This window comes from Microcaecilia unicolor, chromosome 1, assembly GCF_901765095.1.
Source record: "Microcaecilia unicolor chromosome 1, aMicUni1.1, whole genome shotgun sequence".
NCBI classification, from domain to species: domain Eukaryota; kingdom Metazoa; phylum Chordata; class Amphibia; order Gymnophiona; family Siphonopidae; genus Microcaecilia; species Microcaecilia unicolor.
The window spans coordinates 209755740-209780094 of NC_044031.1; the positions used below are offsets into that span (position 1 = coordinate 209755740).

The following is a 24355-nucleotide window of genomic DNA, read 5'->3' on the forward strand; positions in this document are numbered from 1 at the left end:
GTCACACAACCAAAGTGCTTTACATAATATTCTTTGTGGGCTCAAAATGTGAGTCTTTTTGTACCTGGGGCAATGTAGGGTTAAGTGAACTTGCTCAGGGTGACAAGGAAGCATAGTCTGGATCGAAGCCAGTTCCCCTGGTTCTCAGCCTACTGTGCTGCTCCTCTGCTCTGGTGCATTTCCAGCAGAATTGGGAGGGCACCTTCCATGCCAAATGGTTACAGGCGCTTTATTATGAGTTTGGAATAATTCTGTGGTGGTGGCGGTGGGAGAGAGGGGTGGTTGTGGCTGTTGTGTGTGCAATTTCTGCTTAATAAATATCCCTATGCTCAACAATAGCTGCATAGTATTGTGTGCACTAGTGCTATGTAAACTAGAATCTCTGTAAAGGGTCACCAACTGCTGAAGTTGCAAGTATGGGAAGCTGGCCAGGAACAGCAGTTACTTGGAAAATAAGCTACAAAAGATTGTAAAAGTACAGCTGCCAGATATGTTTCGTTAAGTACTTTGGTCACAGCTGTGCCCTTGCAGCTTTGAATGCTATTGGATTAAGCAATAAGATGAGCATCTGCACGGAAGCGCTTAGAACAAGGAAGCTGTTATCCATTTATTCTTGTGTATTGTATTTGCCAAATAATAGAATTACAAAACTGAACTAAGGATACAAGAGAGTAATCATTTTCCATTAAAAGCATATGTAGTACATGGTTTCAGTCAGACATTTTATGATCATTCTGAAGAGCTGTCAGCATGGTCCGATCAATTTAATTCTATGGTTGGTAAAAGCCTGGTACCTGAGGATTAACAATAGGGCTATTCACTCTTTAGTTTAAGATGAAGTTTTTTTTTTTTTTTTTTAAAAGGAAAGCTTTATTGGTGGCTCTTGTGTTGAAGACAGGAGCAAATGCCTGTGGATTAAAATAGCAACTGCCTGATGCCTTTTCAAGATGGAAAAAGCATTGGTATTAAATGTAAAGAAAATAACATTAAAAAAAATTCCTCTATACAGACAACCAATAACTTTTACACAAATAATCTCACTGTATGACTGTTGTCTGTAAGGGTTTTTGGGCTGCCTGTTTCCAGTAGTTGAGGGAACTAACTGGTTGGGAGGCGGGAAATACTGCTGGGCAGACTTGTACGGTCTGTGCCCTGAAAAAGGCAAGTACAAATCAAGGTAAGGTATACACATGAGTTTATCTTGTTGGGCAGACTGGATGGACCATGCAGGTCTTTTTCTGCCGTCATCTACTATGTTACTATGTAACTGTAGCAAAATTTCTATTCTAGCAATTGTGTGCCATTTAGGCTCAAAGTCAAAATGTAACCTGAGGTTAAATTTTGATTTGGTACCTGGGGGGAAGGCTTGCACTGGTGCCTAAGGAGACTGGCATTGACACCAGTTGTAAATGTAAAATAAAAGGGACATGTAAGGTTCTGGTAGGCTAAAAATGTATGTTTTTGGGATGAGAAGAGGTGGCAGCACCTTTTTTGGTGCTGTCTGTGTTTAAAAAAAAAAAAAAAAAAAAAAGCTGTTTTACATGTAAATGAGCTTAGAAGTACCTGTCGCCTGTTTAAGATGAAATTGAACTTTAAAGTTGGCATTTTTATATAATTCACATAAGAACCTCCTTGTAACATGATATCAGGAGTTAAAATTGAAAAGGTTATTTAGCTATAAAAATTGTGGGTTTTATGAATGTTTTGAGCTTTGCAGCAGTGCGATCCTGAAATCTAATTCTGAGAGCAGGAATCTGGTTAAGGTGGGGATCTAGTTCCTGGGGGAAGAAGGTGGATGGAGGAGAAAGTTGGGCTGTGAGAGAGTGAAATTGTTTAAAAACTGAGAAATTATAAGATTAGAGGAGGAGTGATACTAGTTTTTGGATAATAATTTTCTAAACTGAAGCTTGAGTCAGGACTTGTAAATGTTCTGAGGGAGAGGAAACCTTTCTTTAACACTTGAAGAAAAGTGATTTTTTTTTTTTTTCAAAGCTCAACTGAGTGAAGCTGTAATTTTGGCACTTTCCTGACATCTGATTCTTTGAAAGTTTTAAGTGATTCTGTGCTTTGAAGGCATTGAAGTTCATATAAAAATATTATTGAAATTTTAAGTGATTCTGGAGACCTTTTACTATGGTATATTAACGGATTTAGCATGCGCTAATGATTAGCGTGTGTTAAATGACTCCCTTTATTTTTTTTATTGGTGTCGTATTTAGCAAAAGGACCCCTCTGTTCTGTGAAGGCATTGAAGAATTTTATATAAAAATACTGGACCCTGTTTACTAAGGTGTGCTAGTATTTTTAGGTCCTGCTAAAAATTAGCGTGTGCTAATGCTAGAGACACCCATATATTCCTATGGGTTGTTTTTAATTACCTCTTCTTATAGACCTCTTTCTGACTCCGTCACACGGGGGACTAAAGGTACTTATTTCATATATCAGGTTCTGTATAGTTTCTCTAACCTCCATTGTCACCCAATCACAAGGTCTATTCTGGGGTGGCATTAGGAGCCGTAATTAAAAACTAATTCCCATAATTACTGCTTTCTGTTTTTTTTCTGGATCTAGATATACTCTGGGCCATTTATGTTCCCACATAAATCTTATTAAACATCTGTCTAAGTTTCTGCAAAGACTGAGTGTCACTTGTATATGATCTACCTTGTAGGCTAAATGTAAGGTAAAGAGAAGATAGAATCAATAAAAATAAAGACAGAGATAGGTTTAGATAGATAGATACATTTTATTTCTTACCCAAACACAGGTCTTCAAGTTGATACAAATACAGACATCAGATTCTGGTTTCAGCCGCACAGGGCTTCGCCGTCTGACAGAAGCTTTGGAGAAGACTCTCAAACTAAGCCAAAATCTGCCATCTTTTATACTCTATCCTCTCCATAGAAGTGAATGGTGAGAAACCTTGCTCCTAATCTTTCTCACTTTCTGAGATCATACTTTCCCACGCGATCTGCTGTCGGATGTGCCCACCTCCTTCCGTTCTCAGCTACTGCTAATTATCAACATGTTTTGGGAAGCGTTGAGATAACAGTTTCACATCTTCCGGCTGCAATACTTTTCATACTTTTCTCATGAACTCTGTATTACCTCTGTATCATTGTATACCAAAACTAATAAGCTCCATTTTATTCATCTGATCTTTCATTACAGATGCTGATTTAAATTAAAAGTTGTACCAGTTTGTATCAGGACTCATTGTTCAGACCTGCTTTTTTTCAGATTCTCAAATATTAATTAACAGGGTGCAGGTCCATTTTTCAGCGCACCTGCAAAAAAAGACCTTTTTTTCTGGCCCTAAAATGGACGTGCGGCAAAATAAAAATCAGCGCATGTCCATTTTGGGTCTGAGACCTTACCTCCACCCCTTAACTTAGTGGTAAGGTCTCGTGCGTTAACTGGGCGGTAATCGTCAGCATGTGTACACTGCCAATTACCACCCAGTTAGCCCCACATGGTAGAAAATAGAGATTATTTTCTGCAACGCATTTTGGATGAGTGTCAAAATTAGAATTACCGCTCGGGGCACGTGGTAGTTCTAACTTTTGACGCATGTTGTACGCACATAGTTGCCTAGGTGTCTTAGTAAAAGGAGGGCCCCTATGTTACTTTCTAAAGGTATAAAATCAGCAAGTATTAGTCACCTAACATTATCTTATTAGCAATATCAAGTAAAGGGTAATGGAAGTAGATCCTAATGGTTCAGTATTGATAATTTCAGCAGGTAGGTGGTGTGTGTGTTATGTATATTTGGGGGGGAGGTGGCAGATCACAGGTAATCAAAAGCTTCATTCCATCCATTTAATAACAAAATAAGTAGGTTCCTTTCATCACTAGAAATATTAGATGAAACTAAATATTTACAAGATTTTATTCTAGTAATAGCTACATGACCAGTTCAAAATTTTGCTGATGCATTGGCACACAGGGGCTTAATGACCCCCACCCTATAGCATCTTGAATCAATGACATAAAATATCTACATAACTAAACATTTTTTTTTTTTTTTAAATCTTTGTCGAGAAACCACTGGGAAAAAATCAGCAGAAGAAACAGTTTTAATATTTTAACAATTATCAACCCCACCCAAACTAAACTTTAAAGTAATGTACTTTAAAAACACAAGGTCCAAAGAAACAAAAGGGTAGATGATATGCATGATCCAATGTGGTGGTAGAAAACAGCAGGTCAAACAGTTAATCTTTATCCCAAGCAGGGGTGGACTGGCAGTGATCTGGGCACTAAGGGCCATGGGCCCCTAACCACCTATCAAAAGTGATTAATGGGTCCTTGTACTTAGGTGTGCTGAAAAATGGGCTGTGCTAGTGTAGGCACATGTTTTGGGTGCGCACCTGTAAAAATGGCCTTTTTAAAATTTTTGCCAAAAATGGATGTACGGCAAAATAAAAATTGGTTCGCATCCATTTTGGGTCTGAGACCTTACCACCACCCATTGACTCGCATCCATTTTGGGTCTGAGACCTTACCACCACCCATTGACTTAGCGGTAAGGTCTCGCGCAGTAATCGTCTAAGCGAAAGGCCTCTAAATTAGATGGAAGCTAGGAAACATTTAGCCCCCCTACTGCTGTGGCCCTCAGACACTGCCCTGTAGTCTGAATTGCCAATGCACCCCTGATCCCAAGGTTTATTCTCCATAGCAGCACTATGTTGCTACTTTCCTTGAGGGAACTGAGCCAAGCTGGTGAAACCACTATTTCACACCACCTGGTTACATTTGAGTCTCTGACGCAGCCCTTGGATGGGTGACATGGCCTGTGTTGGGCTCTTTTGTTTGTATGTTATCTATTGTAGTGAATAAACCTTAGGATAAAGATTTCTTGTTTCATCTGCTATTTTCTACCCTAATATACTTAAAACACTAAAAATAGTAGCATGTGAGAGGGCTCACAAGGACCTGTTCCCCGCTGGCTGCTACTTATAAAGAGGCATGTGTTGATGTCACAAGGCTTTGCAGGACAAAGCTCACAGTCTTCCAAAGTCCAGTTGGTTCAGAGGTAAAGAAAATGTTGATCTTCTCCAGATGCTGATAGTATAGGTGAGGTCTTGGATGACCAAATTGGTCACTGCTTTTAAAAAGAGGTAGCAGTTTAATAGAAACAAAAATGTAGAGAGAGACCATATGGCCTATCCAGTCTGCCCATCCATGCCATTTCCTCTTCCTGTCACTCCCTAAGAGATCCTATATACAAACCTTGAATGAAAACGCGAACCACTCAAAAGAAAAGGAAGGAATTCTTAATGTGTAAATCTAGAATTTTGAATTTGGGTGGTTCATTTAATTTAATTTAAAATTTCCTTGTCGATGTTGTATTTCTTTTCAATCGGTGAATTATCTTTTCTTTAGTCCTAAAAAATTACTTGAATTTATTGAATCAAAAGAAAAGGCTGTAACACCAATAGAGAGAGGCCCATAGTTAAGGAGAGTGCTGTAAATTGGCTGTGGATATTTTGCTTTCTCGTCTGCTGAACCTTAAGTGATATTTCCAAATGATTTATTTCTTAGTTCTTGATTCAACTTATTGTGGACAAAATGAATGTTTTCTTTTTCTTCTTTTTTTGTTATTTGAGGTATATTGTAATGCCGTATTATATTGCTGATATTTCCACACATTTATGTTGTTATTAATATAAATGAAACCAATAAATAAGAATTCAAAAAAGAAAACGTGTAGTCAATAACATTTCGTCAAAAAAGATCAACCGCATTAAAGACGCAATGTAAGACATTAACACTGCATCTTTTCCCCATATGGTTTCTTATTTTTACATGATTCCATTATAATACGCTGTGCTTCTCTTTATTATATGTGCTGTAAGGGTTTACTTTTTTGTACCGCTTTGTTTGTTTTGCTCTTTTGACTTTAATGCAGTTGATCTTTTTTTTTTTCTTGTAAATATTTTAATGTTTATTGCTGTAACACTGCATTTTTGTTATTTGTAATAATGTTTTTTGATATAGACTCTTGAGGCAGGCACATGGATGCCGAAACATGGTGCTGTGTCGAGTCTCATCAACAAAAGCTTTTGTTTCATATTGGGTGCTCCTTGGTCTTTGTTGGAAGAGCCTTGATCCATTTTGCACTCCTGTTTTCCTGCTGTGTGCTTCCCCATCAGTAGTTTGTATACATATTGAGAACTTTTAAGTCTGTCCCCATATGCTTTATGACAAAGACAACTGACCATTTGGTAGCCACCCTCTGGACCGACTCCATCCTGTTTATTTCCTTTTGAAGGTGAAGTCTCCAGAATTGTACACAATATTCTAAATGAGATCTCACTAGAATCTTATACAGGGATATCAACTCCTTTTTCCTACTGGCCATTCCTCTCCTTGTGCACCCAAGCATCCTTCTAGCTTTTGCCATCGCCTTTTCTACCTGTTTGGTCATCTTAAGGTATATGATCACACCAAGTCCCTCTCCTCTTTCGTCACAAAAGTTCTTCATCCCTAAACTGTGCTATTCCCTCAGGTATGCAGCCCAAATGCATGACCCTGAATTTTTTGGCATTAAATCTTAGCTGCCAAATTCTAGATCATTCCTCTAGCTTTGCTACTTCCTTCCTCATGTTATCCACACCATCAGGGTGTCTACCCTATTGCAGATTTTGTTGATGTCCTAAAGCTGGGCAGGACAGTACTCAGTCTCTTGAAGTGTATCATGCAAATATACTAAGTAACATTGTCTTTATTTTGTATTTATTAGGATTTATTTACCGCCTTTTTGAAGGAATTCACTCAAGGCGGTGTACAGTAAGAACAAACATGAGCAATAAGCAATTACAAAAGTAAAAATATTCAAATAACAATACAAAGTAAAGCATGGTATACTACTTACAATGTTAATACAATATGTAATAGAACATTTTAATTGATAGTGGAAGGTAAAGCAAAGATGTAACATGTAGATAGGTAAGAGAGTAAGAAGGGTTAGAAAGTAAGGTGACTAATTAATTTAAAGATAGGTACACATGAGGTCAGAGAAATGGTTAAATGTTATCTCAGCTAGGTTAGGAGTGGATAAACATGTCCTGCTGCAGTATGTGCAGCCCGAGTCGCTCCTTGTGTGAGTGAGACTAACAAGTTAGTTACTACTTCCATTAAAGGCCTGGTTGAAGACAGTGGCATTCCTAGGGGGGGCTGACACCCGGGGCGGATCGCCGATGCGACCCCCCCCCCCCCGGGTGCACGCCGGTCAGCTTCATTCGTTTCCATGCTCCCTCTGCCCCGGAACAGGTTACTTCCTGGATAAAAGTGCTGGATAGCCTGACTCTGTACCTCAAATTTTACCTCTGTTTTTGAAGGTATATGATGTGTTAATAGGCTTAGATGAATGGGTAGATTCTTTCCAGCTTAGCTTGAAAGAAAGGCTGCTATGATCTGACCAAGGTATTGGGGACCATTGTGGTTCAGATATGTGAAAATTAATAGGTCTGTAAATTTGGTTGCTATTAAATCTAGCTGATGTCTTTTGATGTGGGAGGACATTCCATTGAAGAGTGAGAATTGCCAGACTTTAAGAAAATAAAGGAATTGTTTAGTATGTAGATTAGTAGCATTTTCAAGATGGAAGTTGATATCTTTGGCTATGATACTTAGTGGGAAGTGTGATGTTTGGAGCATTATGAACTAGGTATTGAGATTCTAAAGTAAAAGGATTATTTTGGTACTTGGTAAGTAGCCCATATGGATAGTGGCTAGGGGTGTATATCACAGGGATATTATAGATGAAGTCAAAAGCATTGGAGAAAATGACTTGTGTGTCTTGATAGAAACAGTAGATAAAGTAACCAGCATAACAAGATTTTTAGCAAACTCATTATACAACACTGAGAAAAGTGATTTCATTATTTATTTTTTGGTAACTGTGCATAATCTAATGTGAGGTAGATGGTGAAGAAACAATGTTGATTCCTAGTGATGTCAGAAGGTATCTATCAATTCTTACAAACCAAAACAGGCAAGAAACGGTATGAAATACTGTCTGTCAGACTACAGCGTTAAAATTACCTGAATTAGAGTGAGGAGTCATAATGAGAACACAGGGGTATGAGATAAACTAATTATACATAAATGAGTTAAATAGTAAACTTGCTGACATCTGTGTAAGTCCAAGTAGCAGGAAATGATGCACTCCGCTATTATTGATTGTCAGTTCTTAGGTCAGTGGAATGCATTTGTCAAGTTACTCTCAAAGTTGCTCACGAAGGGTCTCGACTAACAAACCTGGTTCAGAGTCCTTCCGAAGACACTGTCAAAGTCATGCACAAATGGGCAAAAGCCTCAGTAGTTGTAGGCAGATTCAAGGTGGAGCGGGAGGTGATATCAACCGATTGATGCACCTTCTCATTGGTTTGTTGCAGTGCAGTGGTAAAGGAAGGTCTGGTAATGCCGCCTAGGTGGACTGGGGCTCTGAACTGCAGATACTAATGATGTTTAGAGGGTATAGGGTGGATTTTGATGCTTCAGTAGTTGTATTCAAGTTCAAAGAGGATAGGAGACCTTATTAGGTACTAGAATGTGGGACTACTTCTGAGGGATTGCACCACAAAGTTTGAAGTGACACACGAAGGGATGTGCCCCTTTTGGCGTTGATGCCTCAGAAGCAGGCTGCCTGTTGTGGGAGGTGCTTGCTGGCATCACCAACCATCTGCCTGGTTTGAAATTATGTTGTGAAAGATGGTAGATGATGACTAAGGAAAGCCCTTCCCCAATGTTAAGAGAATTAATTTATAATTTGGGGGAATTGCTTGAGCACTAGCTAATCTTTATAAGTTGTAAGATATATATTGAATAATTCTCCACCAGTTGCCCTTATGAGGCAACAAAATTCACGATTACACTGAATGAAACGAATTAAGTATATTTATTGGATTACATTAACCTGCATTACCAGGTTTAAGAAAGAACAGACCATATATTTAACTTCAAAAGGAGGTTATTTATACAATTGCAGGGAGAGGTACGAGTCTTACAGAGAGTCTGTGCTTAAGTAATGTAGCAGGTTTTTAAATATGAATTATTAGTTACTTACAAGTCCTTGTTACACAGCATGTGGTTGCAGGAGAAGGGAGAGTCTGTAGCAGGGCATCAGCAGAGATGGATCTGGGTCGCAGCCGAAGAGAAGAATCTCTGTGTGTGTGCCAAGTTCTGTCTTTTATACCTTTATTTTATTTTATTTATTTTTTGTTACATTTGTACCCTGCGCTTTCCCACTCATGGCAGGCAATGGAGGGTTAAGTGACTTGCCCAGAGTCACAAGGAGCTGCCTGTGCCGGGAATCGAACTCAGTTCCTCAGTTCCCCAGGACCAAAGTCCACCACCCTAACCACTAGGCCACTCCTCCACTTGCAAGTTGTAGGAGGATATGATCACACAAATCCCAGCACTTGCTTTCTGGTTTGCACTGGATAATTTGCAAGGCATTATGGTTAATGTAGTCTGTTCACATGATCACATTATAAGTCTTTCCTTTCTGCACATGTCCCGGCGTCTTCCTGTCTGATAGCTGATGGGAGGGGGCAGGTATACATCTGATGACAGGCAAATGTTTTGTTTATGGTTTCATCTGAAGCCTTTGTCTTCAATGGCTTCTCCAGACTTTCTGTCTCTTGGGTCTTTGGTTTTTGGAGATGACTTGGTGATACTTCAACTATCCACCTAGTCATGCTTTTGTTATGAGTCCTTGTTAGGTGGGAGGAGAAGGAAGCTATATCCCAGTACCTTTTGTCTCTGTTAAGTGTTTGTAATTGATTAGCCCTGCTATCAGAAGTTCCCAGGAAAAGGGGGGGGGGAAGAGGGGCTTGACATGAAAGCCGGTTTCATTGCTGCAGTTTCAATACGTTTTTAAAGTTCTATTTTTTTTATATTGGTATATCTGATTTAGCATAATCAATAATTATGCTACATATATTTCACTAATCCTGACAATTAAACTGATACCATAACACCAAGAGTAGGCTATAATGAAGGTTGGAGCTCAACAGCTCTGATATGTGTAGGCTACTGAAAAAAGGAGAGCTTAGCAGTTCTAATAAATGTGTAGGTTCCTGTAAATTTGATTGTAAATTCTGTTTAATAGCTGTTACATATTTTATGTAATTTGTATTTTGTATACTTCAATTTATATACTGTATATAATATTTGCTTTCTTTTATTTGTACACCACTTCAGACCCATGGAGGAATACATGATCAATAAATGCCAGATTAGATTAGACTGTTGGAAATTAAGAAAGCAGGCCTTCTTTTAGGGATGTTATCTAGTTTAACTTAATGTCTATAATATATGTAACCATTATTTGCCAGTGAATATCGAGGCAAATAGCTTTTATTAAAATTCAGAGTTTTGGGGAAAGTCAGGGCTGGGATCAGAAGGAGCTGGAAAACCAAAGGCACAATATTTCACACACAGCATTCTCCTTTCATTCAATAAGTCAGTCCAAGCCAGATTTCAAATTCTGAACCAAATGGTTTATTTTTTTGGATGTTTTAGGCATAAAGTTGGGACAAATGCTCAGTAGCAACTATATACAGGCAGAATCAAAGTAGAAAAATAGTTTCAAAGGTTAGTGTCTTGTCAGGTTTTTCTTTTTCCTCATAGACACTCTTTTGATAGAGGTCCTTGGCAAAGTCCTTTTTCTGTTTTACTTTCTGTAGTTTCAAAACTGGCTTTCCTTCTGTTCATTGGAAAAGATATTTATAAGCCTTCCCACCGGTACATTTTGAGTGTGTATATAGTTCTTGTATATCTGTGCTGAGCCTTTGTAATGCTCCATGGTGCAACCACACCTTAAATACTGTATGCAATTCTGGTTATCGCGTCTCAAAAAAGATACAGTAGAATTAGAAAAGGTACCGAAAAGGGCGATGAAAATGATAAAGGGAATGGGATGGCTTCCATATGAGAAAAGATGGATGAGGGGAGATATAAGTCTATAAAATACTGAGTGGAGTAGAACGGGTAGATGTGAATTGCTGCCACTGGGTTTGATGGACCTTCGGTCTGTCCAAGTATGGTAACACTTATGTTCTTAGATATATTACTAAATATCTTCTAGGGGTGGTATGGATTTTTGAAACTATGCTGCCTATTCCTAGCTGCTTTTGAGAAACTTGGATCCCTTTCCTCTTTATCTGCTCTAGCGTTCTTTCCTTTCCTAGAAGAACTTTCAATGAGAGAACAATTCTATAACTAGGTACCATAATTTAAGTGCCTAGATCCCACATGCGGAGCGCTAATTTTGTAAGGGCATGTGTACATCAAGATTCCATGTTAGAATATTAGTGTAGTCACAAAATGCTGACTTACATTTCAGTGGCAGGCGTAACTGAGTGCACCTAAATGCAGCATTTTGCACATAACACATAACTTTACAGTATTCTGCACGTTTCATGTGCGTACATGTTGGTCCCACCCATGCTCCTCCCTTGTGAATGCCCCCTTGCATTTATGCAGTGAGTTAAGCACACATTTTATAGAATAGTGTTGAGTGCTTAGCTAGCACTTAATGTGCATACTGTCCTATAAATTTGTGCGCAATTGACAAATTTATTCACCAAGTTAAGGAGTGGACGAGTCAACTCTATTTCCGTAGAATCCCTTTACTGTTTCATGTCCTTAGTAGATTAGCTTTCTTGCAAATGTGGCATTAATTGCTTCACTAGCAGCTAGGCATTTCTTCCATTTTCACCCTTCTGGAAAATACTAGCACTAAACACCACCCTCCGAGCATTTTCACATAACACTTCATCACCACTAGAACTTCCAGTACAGGGTGAGAGCCACCCCTCTGGGACATACCATGCTAGAAAATCAGGGTCTGGTCAAAGGGAGAACATAGTGGGCCGGATTCTGTAAATGGTGTCAAAAATCTAGATACATCTGATAAATGCACCTAGTACTATTCTATATAACATGCCTAAAAGTTAGGCGCGGTGTATAGTAGTACTACTAAATAGTAGTAGTGTATAGAATACATCATAGGACCAGGGAATGTGTTTACATTTAGGCGTGGGCATTTATATCACTGAAAGCCTGGTGTAAATACCCACACCTAAATGTAGGCATGTTCCCCCAAATTCTATAACAATGCATGTAAATTCAACTAGCGTCCCCAACATGCCTACACTCCTCCCATGACCATGTTCCTTTTTCAGCTACACATGTTGGAATTTACGTGCACCTCTTTTTAGAATGCGCCTAAAAAAAGCATGTGGAAATTCCAATTAGTGATTGGTTGTTAGCAGCCAATTATCACTGGCTCATTACTCAATTGTGTAGCATGCATTAATTGGTCACGTGCACAATGTAATGCATGCTACTTGCCCGCTTTATATAGACTCTAGCCCCATAAGTCTAGAGCTGCCACTCCAGGTGGTCATAGTCGTTAAAAACCTGGAGTACAAGTTACAGCTTTGAAGGGGGAAAATTTAAGAATACAAAGATATTTGGATCTCAGTCTTTCAGCTAATAGTGTGGCGTTTGTTGTTGTTCCAGCTAGGCTACTGTAATGTTCTCTACATAGGTTATAATAAGTACTTAAAAGATTACAAACTATCCAAAATAGAGCAGTTCGTTTTAATATATGCTGCTCACAAACATGGCAGAATTGCTCCATTGCTTGTTGCTCTCCGGTTGCCCATTGAGGTTCCGAGTTCAATTTAAAATGTGTACAGTGATATTTGAAATAATTTGCAATAAAGCACCATTATACATGTGGGTAACATAGTAACATAGTAGATGACGGCAGAAAAAGACCTGCACGGTCCATCCAGTCTGCCCAACAAGATAAACTCACATGTGCTACTTTTTGTGTATACCTTACCTTGATTTGTACCTGTCCTTTTCAGGGCACAGACCATATAAGTCTGCCCAGCACTATCCCCGCCTCCTAACCACCAGTCCCGCCTCCCACCACCGGTTCTGGCACAGACCGTATAAGTCTGCCCAGCACTATCCCCACCTCCCAACCACCAGTCCTGCCTCCCACCACCGGCTCTGGCACAGACCGTATAAGTCTGCCCAGCACCATCTCCACCTCCCGCCACCGGTTCTGCCACCCAATCTTGGCTAAGCTCCTTAGGATCCATTCCTTCTGAACAGCATTCCTTTATGTTTATCCCACGCATGTTTGAATTCCGTTACCGTTTTCGTTTCCACCACCTCCCGCGGGAGGGCATTCCAAGCATCCACTACTCTCTCCGTGAAAAAATACTTCCTGACATTTTTCTTGAGTCTGCCCCCCTTCAATCTCATTTCATGTCATCTCGTTCTACTGCCTTCGCATCTCTGGAAAAGGTCCGTTTGCAGATTAATACCTTTCAAATATTTGAACGTCTGTATCATATCACCCCTGTTTCTCCTTTCCTCCAGAGTATACATGTTCAGGTCCGCAAGTCTCTCCTCATACATCTTGTAACGCAAATCCCATACCATTCTCGTAGCTTTTCTTTGCACCGCTTCAATTCTTTTTACATCCTTAACAAGATATGGCCTCCAAACTGAACACAATACTCCAGGTGGGGCCACACCAACGACTTATACAGGGGCATCAACACCCCCTTTCTTCTGCTGGTCACACCTCTCTCTATACAGCCTAACAACCTTCTAGCTATGGCCACCGCCTTGTCACACTGTTTCGTCGCCTTCAAATCCTCAGATACTATCACCCCAAGATTCCTCTCTCCGTCCGTACCTATCAGACTCTCCCCGCCTAACACATACGTCTCCCGTGGATTTCTATTCCCTAAGTGCATCACTTTGCATTTCTTCACATTGAATTTTAATTGCCAAACCTTAGACCATTCTTCTAGCTTCCGTAGGTCCTTTTTCATGTTTTCCACTCCCTCCGGGAGGGTTACCTTTAACCCTTCGGCAATGTCTCTCACAAATATATTGTGATGTAATATATTGGGATGTAATATGTTACATGGAAAGGAGAGAAGACTGAATCGTTATTATGTAATATTATACTACTGTTTTTTCCAAACCCTAATAGGGTACTTTACAAGAGTGCTTTTCTTTTCAAGTGTCAGTAGTCTGGAATTTGCTACCTTTTCAAGTTAGAATGTTACAAAACTGTTTGATATTTAGAAAGGCTCTGAAATCTTTTTTTTTTTTATTTTTTTTGTCTTTCTAAAATAGAGATGAGATGTTGAGGCGAGTTGTACTTTTATTATAACGTTCCTTCCTAGGGATTACCTGGTTCTCTTAGTTGGAATTCGCATAAAATATAATGGTATTTGTGGAATATAAGAGCATTGGTAATGTGATGTAATGGAAAAGTTTTTAAGATGGCTCTTTGGCATAAAATACTCATTTTGCAAGCTTGCTAGATTTTAGCATTTTGGCCATCTATCTTCAGGACAGGGTGGGGGCAGGGCCGTGTAGGAGGGACCAATGGTTTTCTCAAAATGACTATCAACTTGGCTTGTTTTACTGCTGCTCTCTTCTTCTTCTGACCTCCAGACATATAAACTGAGTTGTGGTATCCAGCATGGGTGTGCGTTATTTATGTCTTATCAGCTTAACATTTTTCAAATGACATGACATACTTTTTATTACATTTATATTTGCGCATTGTGGAGCATTTGTATAAGTGCACTTTTGTGAATTTGTGTACTATATTCTGCAAAGTTATTTATTGGAGGAGGGCTTTCCAATATAATAGTATGTGATCAGTGGTTTCTTTGATATTTGGAGTATTTTCATGAATGTGAACTGGTTTTGGTTCAATAGTTCTCATGTAACTGATTTTTTTCTCTTGCAGGAAAAACCTACTCGAACTGCACTGAAAGAACTGTTAGATTTTCCAGTACAGAACTGTATGAAGAAGTTGCAAAATGCATTAAAAGGTGAAGTAGAGTGAAACTGTATTCTACAAATAGAACTGGCATGTTTTAGGTGGGCAGCTGCAATGTTTACATAAAGAACCAGATTCAGTAAATGGTGCTCAGAATTCAGTGGTGAAAAAAATTGGTGCTAAGCCTAACTCTAGGCATCAGATTTATGCCTGCTGAAACCTGGTGTACAAGCTAGTACCTAAGTTAGGCGTGCTGAAGCCATATTCTGCAACTACATGTGAAACATTTTGGAATGCCTCTGACACGTCCATGGCCATGCCTCTTTTTGAGTTGCATGCTAGTAGAGTTAGGCACCATACCTTATAGCACGAAGCTAAATACAAGCGCAAACATTGATTACCAATTAACTTCAATAATTAAGCCCCTAATTGGATACTGTTACTCAATTAAATTGTACGTGAGGAGGAAGTGATTTCATCGTGCTGAATGAAAGCATAAGCCCTTGGCTTCTTACTTTTTCTTGGAAATCGATGTTTATTGGCTAATTAACACTACTGAACTGAACATAACAGGTGTGAAGATCCTTCCCTCCGCCGGTGGGTCTTCGGGACCTTGCCTCCACCCTGGCCACTCAGCCTCCCGGCCCACTGCAGTCCACAGGGCAGGGCTCAAAGAAAATAAACTCAAAAAGGTAAAAGTCACCAAGCTCCTTTATTGCCAGGGATTCACAGTCCAGTAACTTTCAAAAGGAATCCTGCAGCCCTTCAAAACAGTTTGCTCCTGTTTTACTCTCAGGGCCCAGATACAGCAGAACCAAAAAAAAAACACATCCCCTCTCAGCTGCTGCACAAATTAGTTGGAGCCTAATTAACAGTTCCCACAGATAGGTTCCTCTGTAGTCCAACTTCACACCCCAAAAAGAACCCCTGCAAACAGTCCAAAACACACAAGTCTGTGGGCCTCAGTCACAAAAAGAAAAAACCCCCCAATGTAACTTACTTTCCCCTCCCCCACACAAAAGGTTTGTTTTCCCAACAGTTCAAAACCCACAGTGCTTAGTGCCTTAGCACTCAGTTCAGGCATACAGTCTCTTCAAGGAACACAGCCTGAACTCTCCTGGGAAAGAGGAAAAGATCCCACTCATTCAGGGTCACTCTATTACTTCACTGACCCTCTTTCCGCATGACCTTTCCCCTTTCAGCCCAGCTCTGACGCCAAGAGTTCACCTGGCTTTTCGGTTTAGTTTTCAAGGCGTGAGCCCAGGCAGAAAGGTCCATGGGTTCCTCAGAGCCTGCCTCCTGCTCCTGCTCTCCAGCAGCTTGCCAGTCCATGGACTCGTTCTCCTCTCCTCTGGGCGGCTGTTCCTCTCTTACTTGATTAGGTTCCAGGTGCCCCTCCCCTGCCTTGTCAGAGCCTTCTCCCGGGGAATGCTGGGGCCAATAATCCTTATACCAGGGTTTTCCCCGGGGATGCTGGGAAATGTAGTCCTTCTTCCACCTCCATTTTCTAGGGGGCACTACCCTTATCCTCCCCTTCACACAGGGTATAATGCAGCTCTGTATACCAGCAACTAACCCCATATGGCAGCAAAGAAGACTTTCAAGACTTTGCTTACCAAGGTCCAGCTCTACTGTGACAAGAGCCGACAAAATGGCAGGGGCTGCCACATTAACTCTAGCAAGGCAGCAGATGAACCACTTGTGGATCTCACCAAGTCAAACTTAGAGGAATTACGAGGATGGTTCCAGGAAATACTCTGATTTGTGAGGAGGTAATTCGGAGACTGTCTTCTGCACTTCTGGAAATGACACAGGTGTTGGGCAACACCTGCTGATATCAAAATATATTGTGTACGTCAGGTGCCTGGAGGGGTGGAGGAGGGAGGGAGGTATATTCCAGATTGTAAAGTGCTTATTTCTGAAGTCTTGGAATGGCAGACTTTTTTTTTATTTTTTTTTTTTTTAACACACATTTTTTATTTTCAAAAAAAATACCACATGATTAAACCCTTGATTCAGAAACACAGAAAGTAACATAACAAACAATAATAAAGAGACCCTTTACAAAGGAAAAATTACAATCTTCCTTGGACCACAAATTAAGTTGTGGGGAGGAGAGGAAAGAAAGCTAAGGAAAAAATGTAGAAAATATAAAGGCAAAGACATTAACAGGAGCCAAGACTTCTATCCAAATATAAACCAACGCTTCAGCTTTGATGGTCTTCATATCCAGGAATGAACGCAGCTGCTCAGGAACAAAGAGAACATATTTGGTCCCAGCTAATCTTATAACACATTTACATGGATATGAGAAAAGTAGCACCAATATTTTTAACTTCTGATCTCATTGGTAAAAAAACTTGTCTCTTTTTCTGTGTTCTTGTAACATCAGAATAAATCCACCACTTTTTGTCCTGTCTGAAATAGTCTCAAAATTGTATTTAAATCTTGTTCAAAAACATAGGATAAAGCAAAGTTACCCTTGAGGTAGTTTCTGTGATTGAATCTTCCAGAATTGCTGAAATTTTTGAGATCTAATGAGGCATCCTGAGCAACCTTTCCTTCCAATTTCCCCCAAGTTTTTTTTTTTTTTTGAGGAAATGGGCAAAACATTAATCTTATTTATAGGGTGAATATTATTTGAGGAAAACCTAATGTTTCATCAAGATACTTCTTGAAAAGATCCATAAGTAACATTCCAGGGGTTTTGAAAAATTTAACACACGTAGATTTAAGTCTTTTGATTAAAATTCTCAGTTTGTTCCAACCTTCTATGAAGAGCCACAAGACTTTTAAACTCCTGAAGATCTCTCACACTAGCATTAACCAAAGTGTTCTGAGCAGAAATATCCATTATGGCTTTATAACCGTTTTTTGCCATTAAATCATCTTTAAAAGCCAAAGAGATTATCTCAGTCATGGATCAGGACACAGAATCTTGAAGCTGCCCCAACACTTCCCAGATTGAATCCAGAGTAATCGCCATAGGAACCTTTAATCAGTGGTGTGCTGGAGCAGGCTCTCTCAGGCTTACAAGAGCCGGTTGTTAAGTTTTTAAGAATTTTGGGAGCCGGTTGTTAAAGTAGGGCCCTCCATGGCTACTTTAACAACTGGCTCCCAAAATGTGGGCTTGGGCCTCCTGCTGAATTCTCTTTTACTTTGCTGGTGGGAATGCTGAGCCCTGCCAGCCAAGTAAATAGACTACTGCTGCTCCCCGCTCCTTGTTTCCAGCTCTGGGCAGCAGGCTGGGACTTCTTGAGCATGTGTGAGAAGTTCCAGCATGCTGCTCGGAGCAAGACATTGGGAGTGGTGGCAGTCCATTTATTGGCTGCCAGCAAAGGTATGCCTAGCATGCCCGCACGAAGGGAGGGAGGAGAGAGAGGCAAGTGTTGCTCCCCCCCCCCCGGCCACCCCTGGCCCTTCCTACTGCAGAGATGGCTACATCTGGAGAAAGAGCCTGTTGTTAAAAATTTACCAGCACACCCCTGCCTTTAATGGTTTGTTTCCCCATGACTGCTCCAACTTCCAGCACTGAGATGACCACCTTCGGGCCGACACCTTCCTGCAGGCCCTGTGTCCTGCAGGACACAGGGCCTGCACTTTGGCATTGCTGGGACCGACGATATACACAGAGGCAGATGCTGGACATGGCGGAACTAATGGCATCATGGGAGATAATGATGTTTTAGCCCAAAGGAAGCAGGCTTCACCCGATTTCCACTGCTGGGGGTCTCTCCCTGATAACTATTGGAAGTTCTGTTGTGAAGTGGTCAATCCTTTACTGACCAGAGAGAATCATCAGAGCCACTGGAGGAGCAGCCTTGACAACTCCCTTTCTCTTTGTATGAAGCATATTATCTTAGGAAAAAGTGAACAGCAAAAGAGAGCATCTAACTCGCAGCACCCTTCTGGTATGGCAGATTTTAAGATAGTAAGGTTAAATATTAAATGCATGAAAGAGAGAAATCTCTGTGAACCTAGAAGACATACTGAGCCAAATCAACAAATTAAAGAGTGATAAATCACCTGGACAGGATGGTATACACCCCAGAATCCTGAAAGAACTCAAACATGAAATTGCTGATCTGCTGTTAGTGATATGTAACCTGTTAAAATCATCCATAGTACCTGAAGGTTGGAGGGTGGCCAATGTAACACCAATTTTTAGAAAGGGTTCTAGAGGTAATCTGGGAAATTACAGACTGGTATGCCTGACTTAAGTGTTGGACAAAATAGTGGAAACTATTATAAAAAATAAAATTACAGAACACATAGACAAACATGGTATAATGGGACAGGGTCAGCACAGAGAAGTCTTGCCTCATCAATTTGCTTCATTTCTTTGAAGGAATGAATAAATGTGAATAAAGATAAGCCAGCTGATGTAGTGTATCTAGATTTTCAGAAGGTTTTTGACAAAGTTCCTCATGAGAAACTCCTGAGAAAATTAAAAAGTCATGTGATAGGAGGCAATGTCCTGTGGATTAGGAATTTTGTTATTGGACAGAAAACAGAGGGTAGGGTAAAATGGCCATTTTTCTCGATGGAGGAGGGTGAATAGCGGAGTGCCGCAGGGATCTGTACTGCGACCAGTGCTATTTTAACAAATTTATAAATGATGTGGAAATTGGAACAAATGAGGTAATTAAATTTGGAGATACAAAACTATTCAAAGTTGTCAAAACACAAGTGGACTATGGAAAAACTGCAGGAAGACCTTAGGAAACTGGAAGACTGGACATCCAAATAGCAGATGAAATTTAATATGGACAAATACAAAGTGATACACATTGTGAAAAATAATCCACATCATCGTTACCTGATGGTAGGGTCCACCTTAGGAGTCAGCACCCAAGAATAAGATCTAGGTGTCAATCGTAGACAAAATGCTGAAATCTTCTGCCCAGTGTGTGGTGGCAGCCAAAACCACAAACAGGAGGCTAGGAATTATTAGGAAAGAGATGGGAAATTAGACCAAGAATATTATGCCTTTGTATTGCTCCATGGTACAACCACACCTTGAGTATTGCATTCATTTCTGATTACTGTATCTCATATAAGATATAGTGGAATTAGAAAAGGTTCAAAGAAGAGTGACCAAAATGATAAAGGGGATGAAACTCCTCTCATTTAAGGAAAGGCTAAAGAGGTTAGGGCTCTTCAGCTTGAAAAAGAGATGGTGGAGGGGGTTATATGATTGAAGTCTACAAAATCCTGTGGAGTAGATGGGTAAAAATGAATTGATTTTTCACTTCTGTCCAAAAATTACAAAGACCAGGGGACACTCAACTCCTTGCCAGAGCATGTGGTAACAATGGTTAGTGTTTCTGGATTTAAAAGAAGTTTGGACAAATTTCTGGAGTAAAAGTCCATAGTCTGCTATTGAGACAGACACTGGGGAAGCCACTGCTTGCCCTGGGATTGGTAGCATGGAATGTTGCTGCTATTTAGCTTTTTTGCCAGGTACTTGTGCCCTGGATTAGCCACTGTTGGAAGGAGGATACTGGGCTAGACGAACCATTGGTCTGACCCAGAATGGCTATTCTTATGTTCTCCCCATATAAGTTACTCAACTTCCTGCCATAATTTGACTAGTGCAGGAGACTCATTTAAAGAGAAGAGCTGAGAAACGTTTGTGTACTCAATATTTATATATTTTCTACCTGTATTATGTCCTCTTGCCCAAATAAGAAGGTTAAGAGATATGGGGATATTGATTACTAAGAGAGTATAGATCTAGGTGAAACTATAGACGACTGTCTAGGGTGGGGTATGTTGATATTTATGCAGATATTCAAGGATGTATGTGTAATATAGTGTCGGTGTATGCATCTAATAAGAAGCAGAGGGATTTTTTTACCTTGAATTGGAAAAAAAACATTTATTACAATTGGGGGTGGGACAATGGATAATAAGTGGAGATGTTTTCCATGACCCTTCATCCTTTCCTTGAAAATACCTCATGAACAAAATACTACAGAATTGATCAGTTAGCATTTCAGTCCTTTTTGAAACCAATGATCCTAGTAGATGTATGGAGAAAATTCAACCCTAAAACACATACATTTATGTTCATCTCAGCGCCACATAAACACCATTTATTGTAAAGAGTTTTTAATTTGTGATAAAAATACGTTACCATTCTTATCTCGTTCTCTCGTTGAGGCTATAGTATGGTCTGACCACGGTCTGGTGTGGCTCACTTGCAAGATGGGAAAGGTGGATAAAAAATTACAATTCTGTAGAATTAATGAGTATCCTGGAGGACAAGGAAGTACTTGCATATGTATTTAAACTGATTACAGAATGTTTCTAATAGTTTTCAGGATACTTCATTAAGCATGATATGGGATGGCTTTAAAGCCTTTATTAGAGTTCATCTTATAAAATGGGACAGTAGACTACATAAACAGCACAGTCAACAGGCTAGACAGCTACGCCAGGAAATAGAGCAATGTGACCAAGAGTTGTTTAAGTAACCCACTATGCAGTTACAAGTTAAATTATCCAAAATGAGAGAGAGGTTTGAAAAGCCTGTGGGCAAGGAAGATACATGATGATTTATAAATGCTTAATAAAAAATATTTTGAAGAAGGCAATAGAGCCAGTAAGGTGGTAGCACATCAAATTAAAGTTAAACAAGCACAAGCCAGATAGTATCTATTAGAGCAGATGAGGGTCATTTATGTCTGGGAGTAGGAACAGAGAGACGCTGCTTTCTTATGTTTTATTAAAAATTGTGTACTTCAGAAATACAAGCTACTCCCTGGGAGATTGATGTATATTCGAATCAGATTCAGCTAAGGAGGTTGGGGCAGCTGTATGTTCAGCAACTTGATAAGGAGATTGAGGCAAATGAAGTTTAGAAAGCTATCTCAACTTTAAAACCAGGAAAAATTTTGTTGTCCCAATATTGGCTCAAATATTCAACTCTATTTGAAAAGGAGCTTCACTGCCACCATCCACTCTGAAAGTGGGAAGAAGTGCTTCCAAAGCTGGGGAGGGACCCAGTTCTTTGTAGCTCATACCGACCAATTTCTCCGTTGAACCTAGATGTCAAGTTGTTGGCTAAAGTATTGGCCACCAGATTGAATTTGATTTTATCCTATTTGGTGAGGGAGGACCAGTCTAGCTTCATCCTTGATAGAAAAACTGAAGACAATGTCAGACGCACGTTAAATTTGATCTGGCAAGCTAAGATCAGGAATAACTCGATGGTACTTCTGACCATTGACACTGAGAAAGCGTTTGATCGGGTGGAATAGAGATTCATGCGTCAAGTGTTACAATGTATGGGATTTGGCCCAAACTTCAGTGCATGGATTTCTGCCCTTTAGTCTGACCTGATAGAGCAAATGGGGGGATATTCTGACAAACTTGGATTGATGAAGGGGACCCATCAGGGCTATCCCCTATCTTCCTTGTTTGTACTAGTGGTTGAACCTTTAGCATCCAAAATCAGGGCAAACTTAGCAATAAATGGACTAACTGTGGGTGGAGAAGAGTATAAGATATCTCTCTTCACAGATGACATCTTATTAATTGTGTTCAAACTTGTTCAGTCATTAGCTAATGCAGGGGTCCTTTTACAAAGGCGCACTAGTGTTTTTAGTGAGCGCTAAAAATAAGCACATGCTAAACACAAGAGTTGCCCATATATTTCTGTGGGCATCGCTAGCATTTAGCACACGCTAATGATTAGCATACCCTAGAACCACTAGCTTGCCTTTGTACAAAGACCCCATAGTAAAGAAGTTGCAAGCCTATGGAAACCTGTCAGGTTTCAAAATGAATGCCACCAAGTCAGCGGTACCTACAGCACTGGGATCTGAGGAAGTTTCATAGCTTCAGTCTCAATTGCCTTTTGTATCCATTATTTAGGTGTAAACCAGTGGCGTAGCCAGACCTGACATTTTGGGTGGGCCCAGAGCTAATATGGGTGGGCGCTATGTATATAGATATGAGTAGTGTTTCTTGGGATAATACAAACTAATGCCTTAGAATGCACTTGACAAGGATTTCTAAGTAGTCTGCCCAACAGCTGCCCTGCATCAACGTAATTGACATACAGTAGCTGGGCATCACCCCTTCCCTACCTCCCCCCATCCATCCCCATAGTCCGGCATCAAGCCCTTCCCTACACTACTCTACTCACCCCATCCGTCCCCGTAGCTTGACATCAGCTTTAACTTTCCCTTCCCCACCATCCATTCCGCATCTAGGCATCAGCCCTACCCTACCCCCCACCCCTCCCTGTAGCCTAGAGTCAGCCATGTCCTACCCCTTAACCATCCCCCCATAGTCTGGCATCACCACTCCCCCCCCCCCCCCCCAACCACCGAAGCATACCAGCATTAAATATAAAACTTTTGTTTTGTAATGTCCTGAGCACTGCAGAGCCCACCCCCTCTTAGAAACCTGCCTACATTAAAAATAAAACTTTTCTTTTTGTTTTAACATGGATATTGCAGAAACCATCCCTACCAATATTAAATACAAAGAAAGCCACTAGCATTACATTAAATATACCTTTTTCCCCCTAGGCAGTGAAAAGCCCACCCCTACCCATAAGCCCACCAGCATTACACATAATTACAATTAAAACATTTGTTTTTACCTGGGTTTGAGTGTTGGTTCCCAAAAGACTGCAGTCAGTGTGCACCTGGAGCAGAGCTCTAACTGTGGTAGCTCCTGTAGGTGTTTGTGGCTGCGGGGGAGTGCTGAGACGAGGCCTGAGGCTGAATTAAGAGGACCCAACTTCTTCAGTTGACACTCCAACAGGGAGACTGGCCCAGCACAGGTGCAGCGTGTGCATTGTGGGGTGGGGGGGGGGGGGGGCAAGGCAGTACAGTAGCAGGCATTTTGGTGAGAGTAGCTGCAGAACACTCAGCCGAGCCGTGAGGGCGGCAGATTTTTCTATTGGTGTGCGACGTGCGCACTGCGGGGGGCACGGGGTAGCTGGGCAGCTGATGCTGGGTTAGAGCAGCTGCAGAGCACTAGCAGCTGCATTGCGCCGTCAGTGATGATGCGCCAGTAAATTAATTGCTACCCTCGGAGCAGCAGGTCCACTTTGCGTCTGCCTTGCGTGCATTGCAGAAGAAGGAAATCGCTTTGTCGTCTTCGGGCCTTCCTTCACTGTGTCCCGCCCACACGGAAGGAGGGCGGGACACAGTGAGGGAAGGCCCAAAGACGACGAGGCGATTTCCTTCTTCTGCAATGCACGCAGGGCAGACGTGAAGCGCTGCCTGCCCTGCGAAATGGCTTCGCAGATTTTTTTTTAATGCCCGATTTTACGAGCGCTGACTGGGTGGGCCTGAGTTGTGATTGGGTGGGCCTGTGCCCACCCAGGCCCACCCATAGCTACGCCCCTGGTGTAAACATCTCATCAAATTTAGAGGCCCTATATAAATTGAACTTTGGAAAATTGATCCCATAGTTATTACAATGGTATAGACTTAATCATACATGGATGCAGAGATAGTCTTTGCAATTGTGGGGCCCTGTGCAGACCTA

General features: G+C 40.7%; 1 protein-coding gene across 1 annotated transcript in view; it reads left to right on the forward strand.

Moving 5' to 3' along the window:
* The window catches only part of LOC115472877 (mediator of RNA polymerase II transcription subunit 1-like), a 128355-nt gene that overhangs the window by 39629 nt on the left and 64371 nt on the right, over positions 1 to 24355 (forward strand). Inside the window, exon 3 of the mRNA XM_030207404.1 lies at positions 14810 to 14894. Within this exon, the coding sequence (XP_030063264.1) occupies positions 14810 to 14894 (85 nt within the window). The remainder of the gene's footprint in view (positions 1 to 14809; positions 14895 to 24355) is intronic.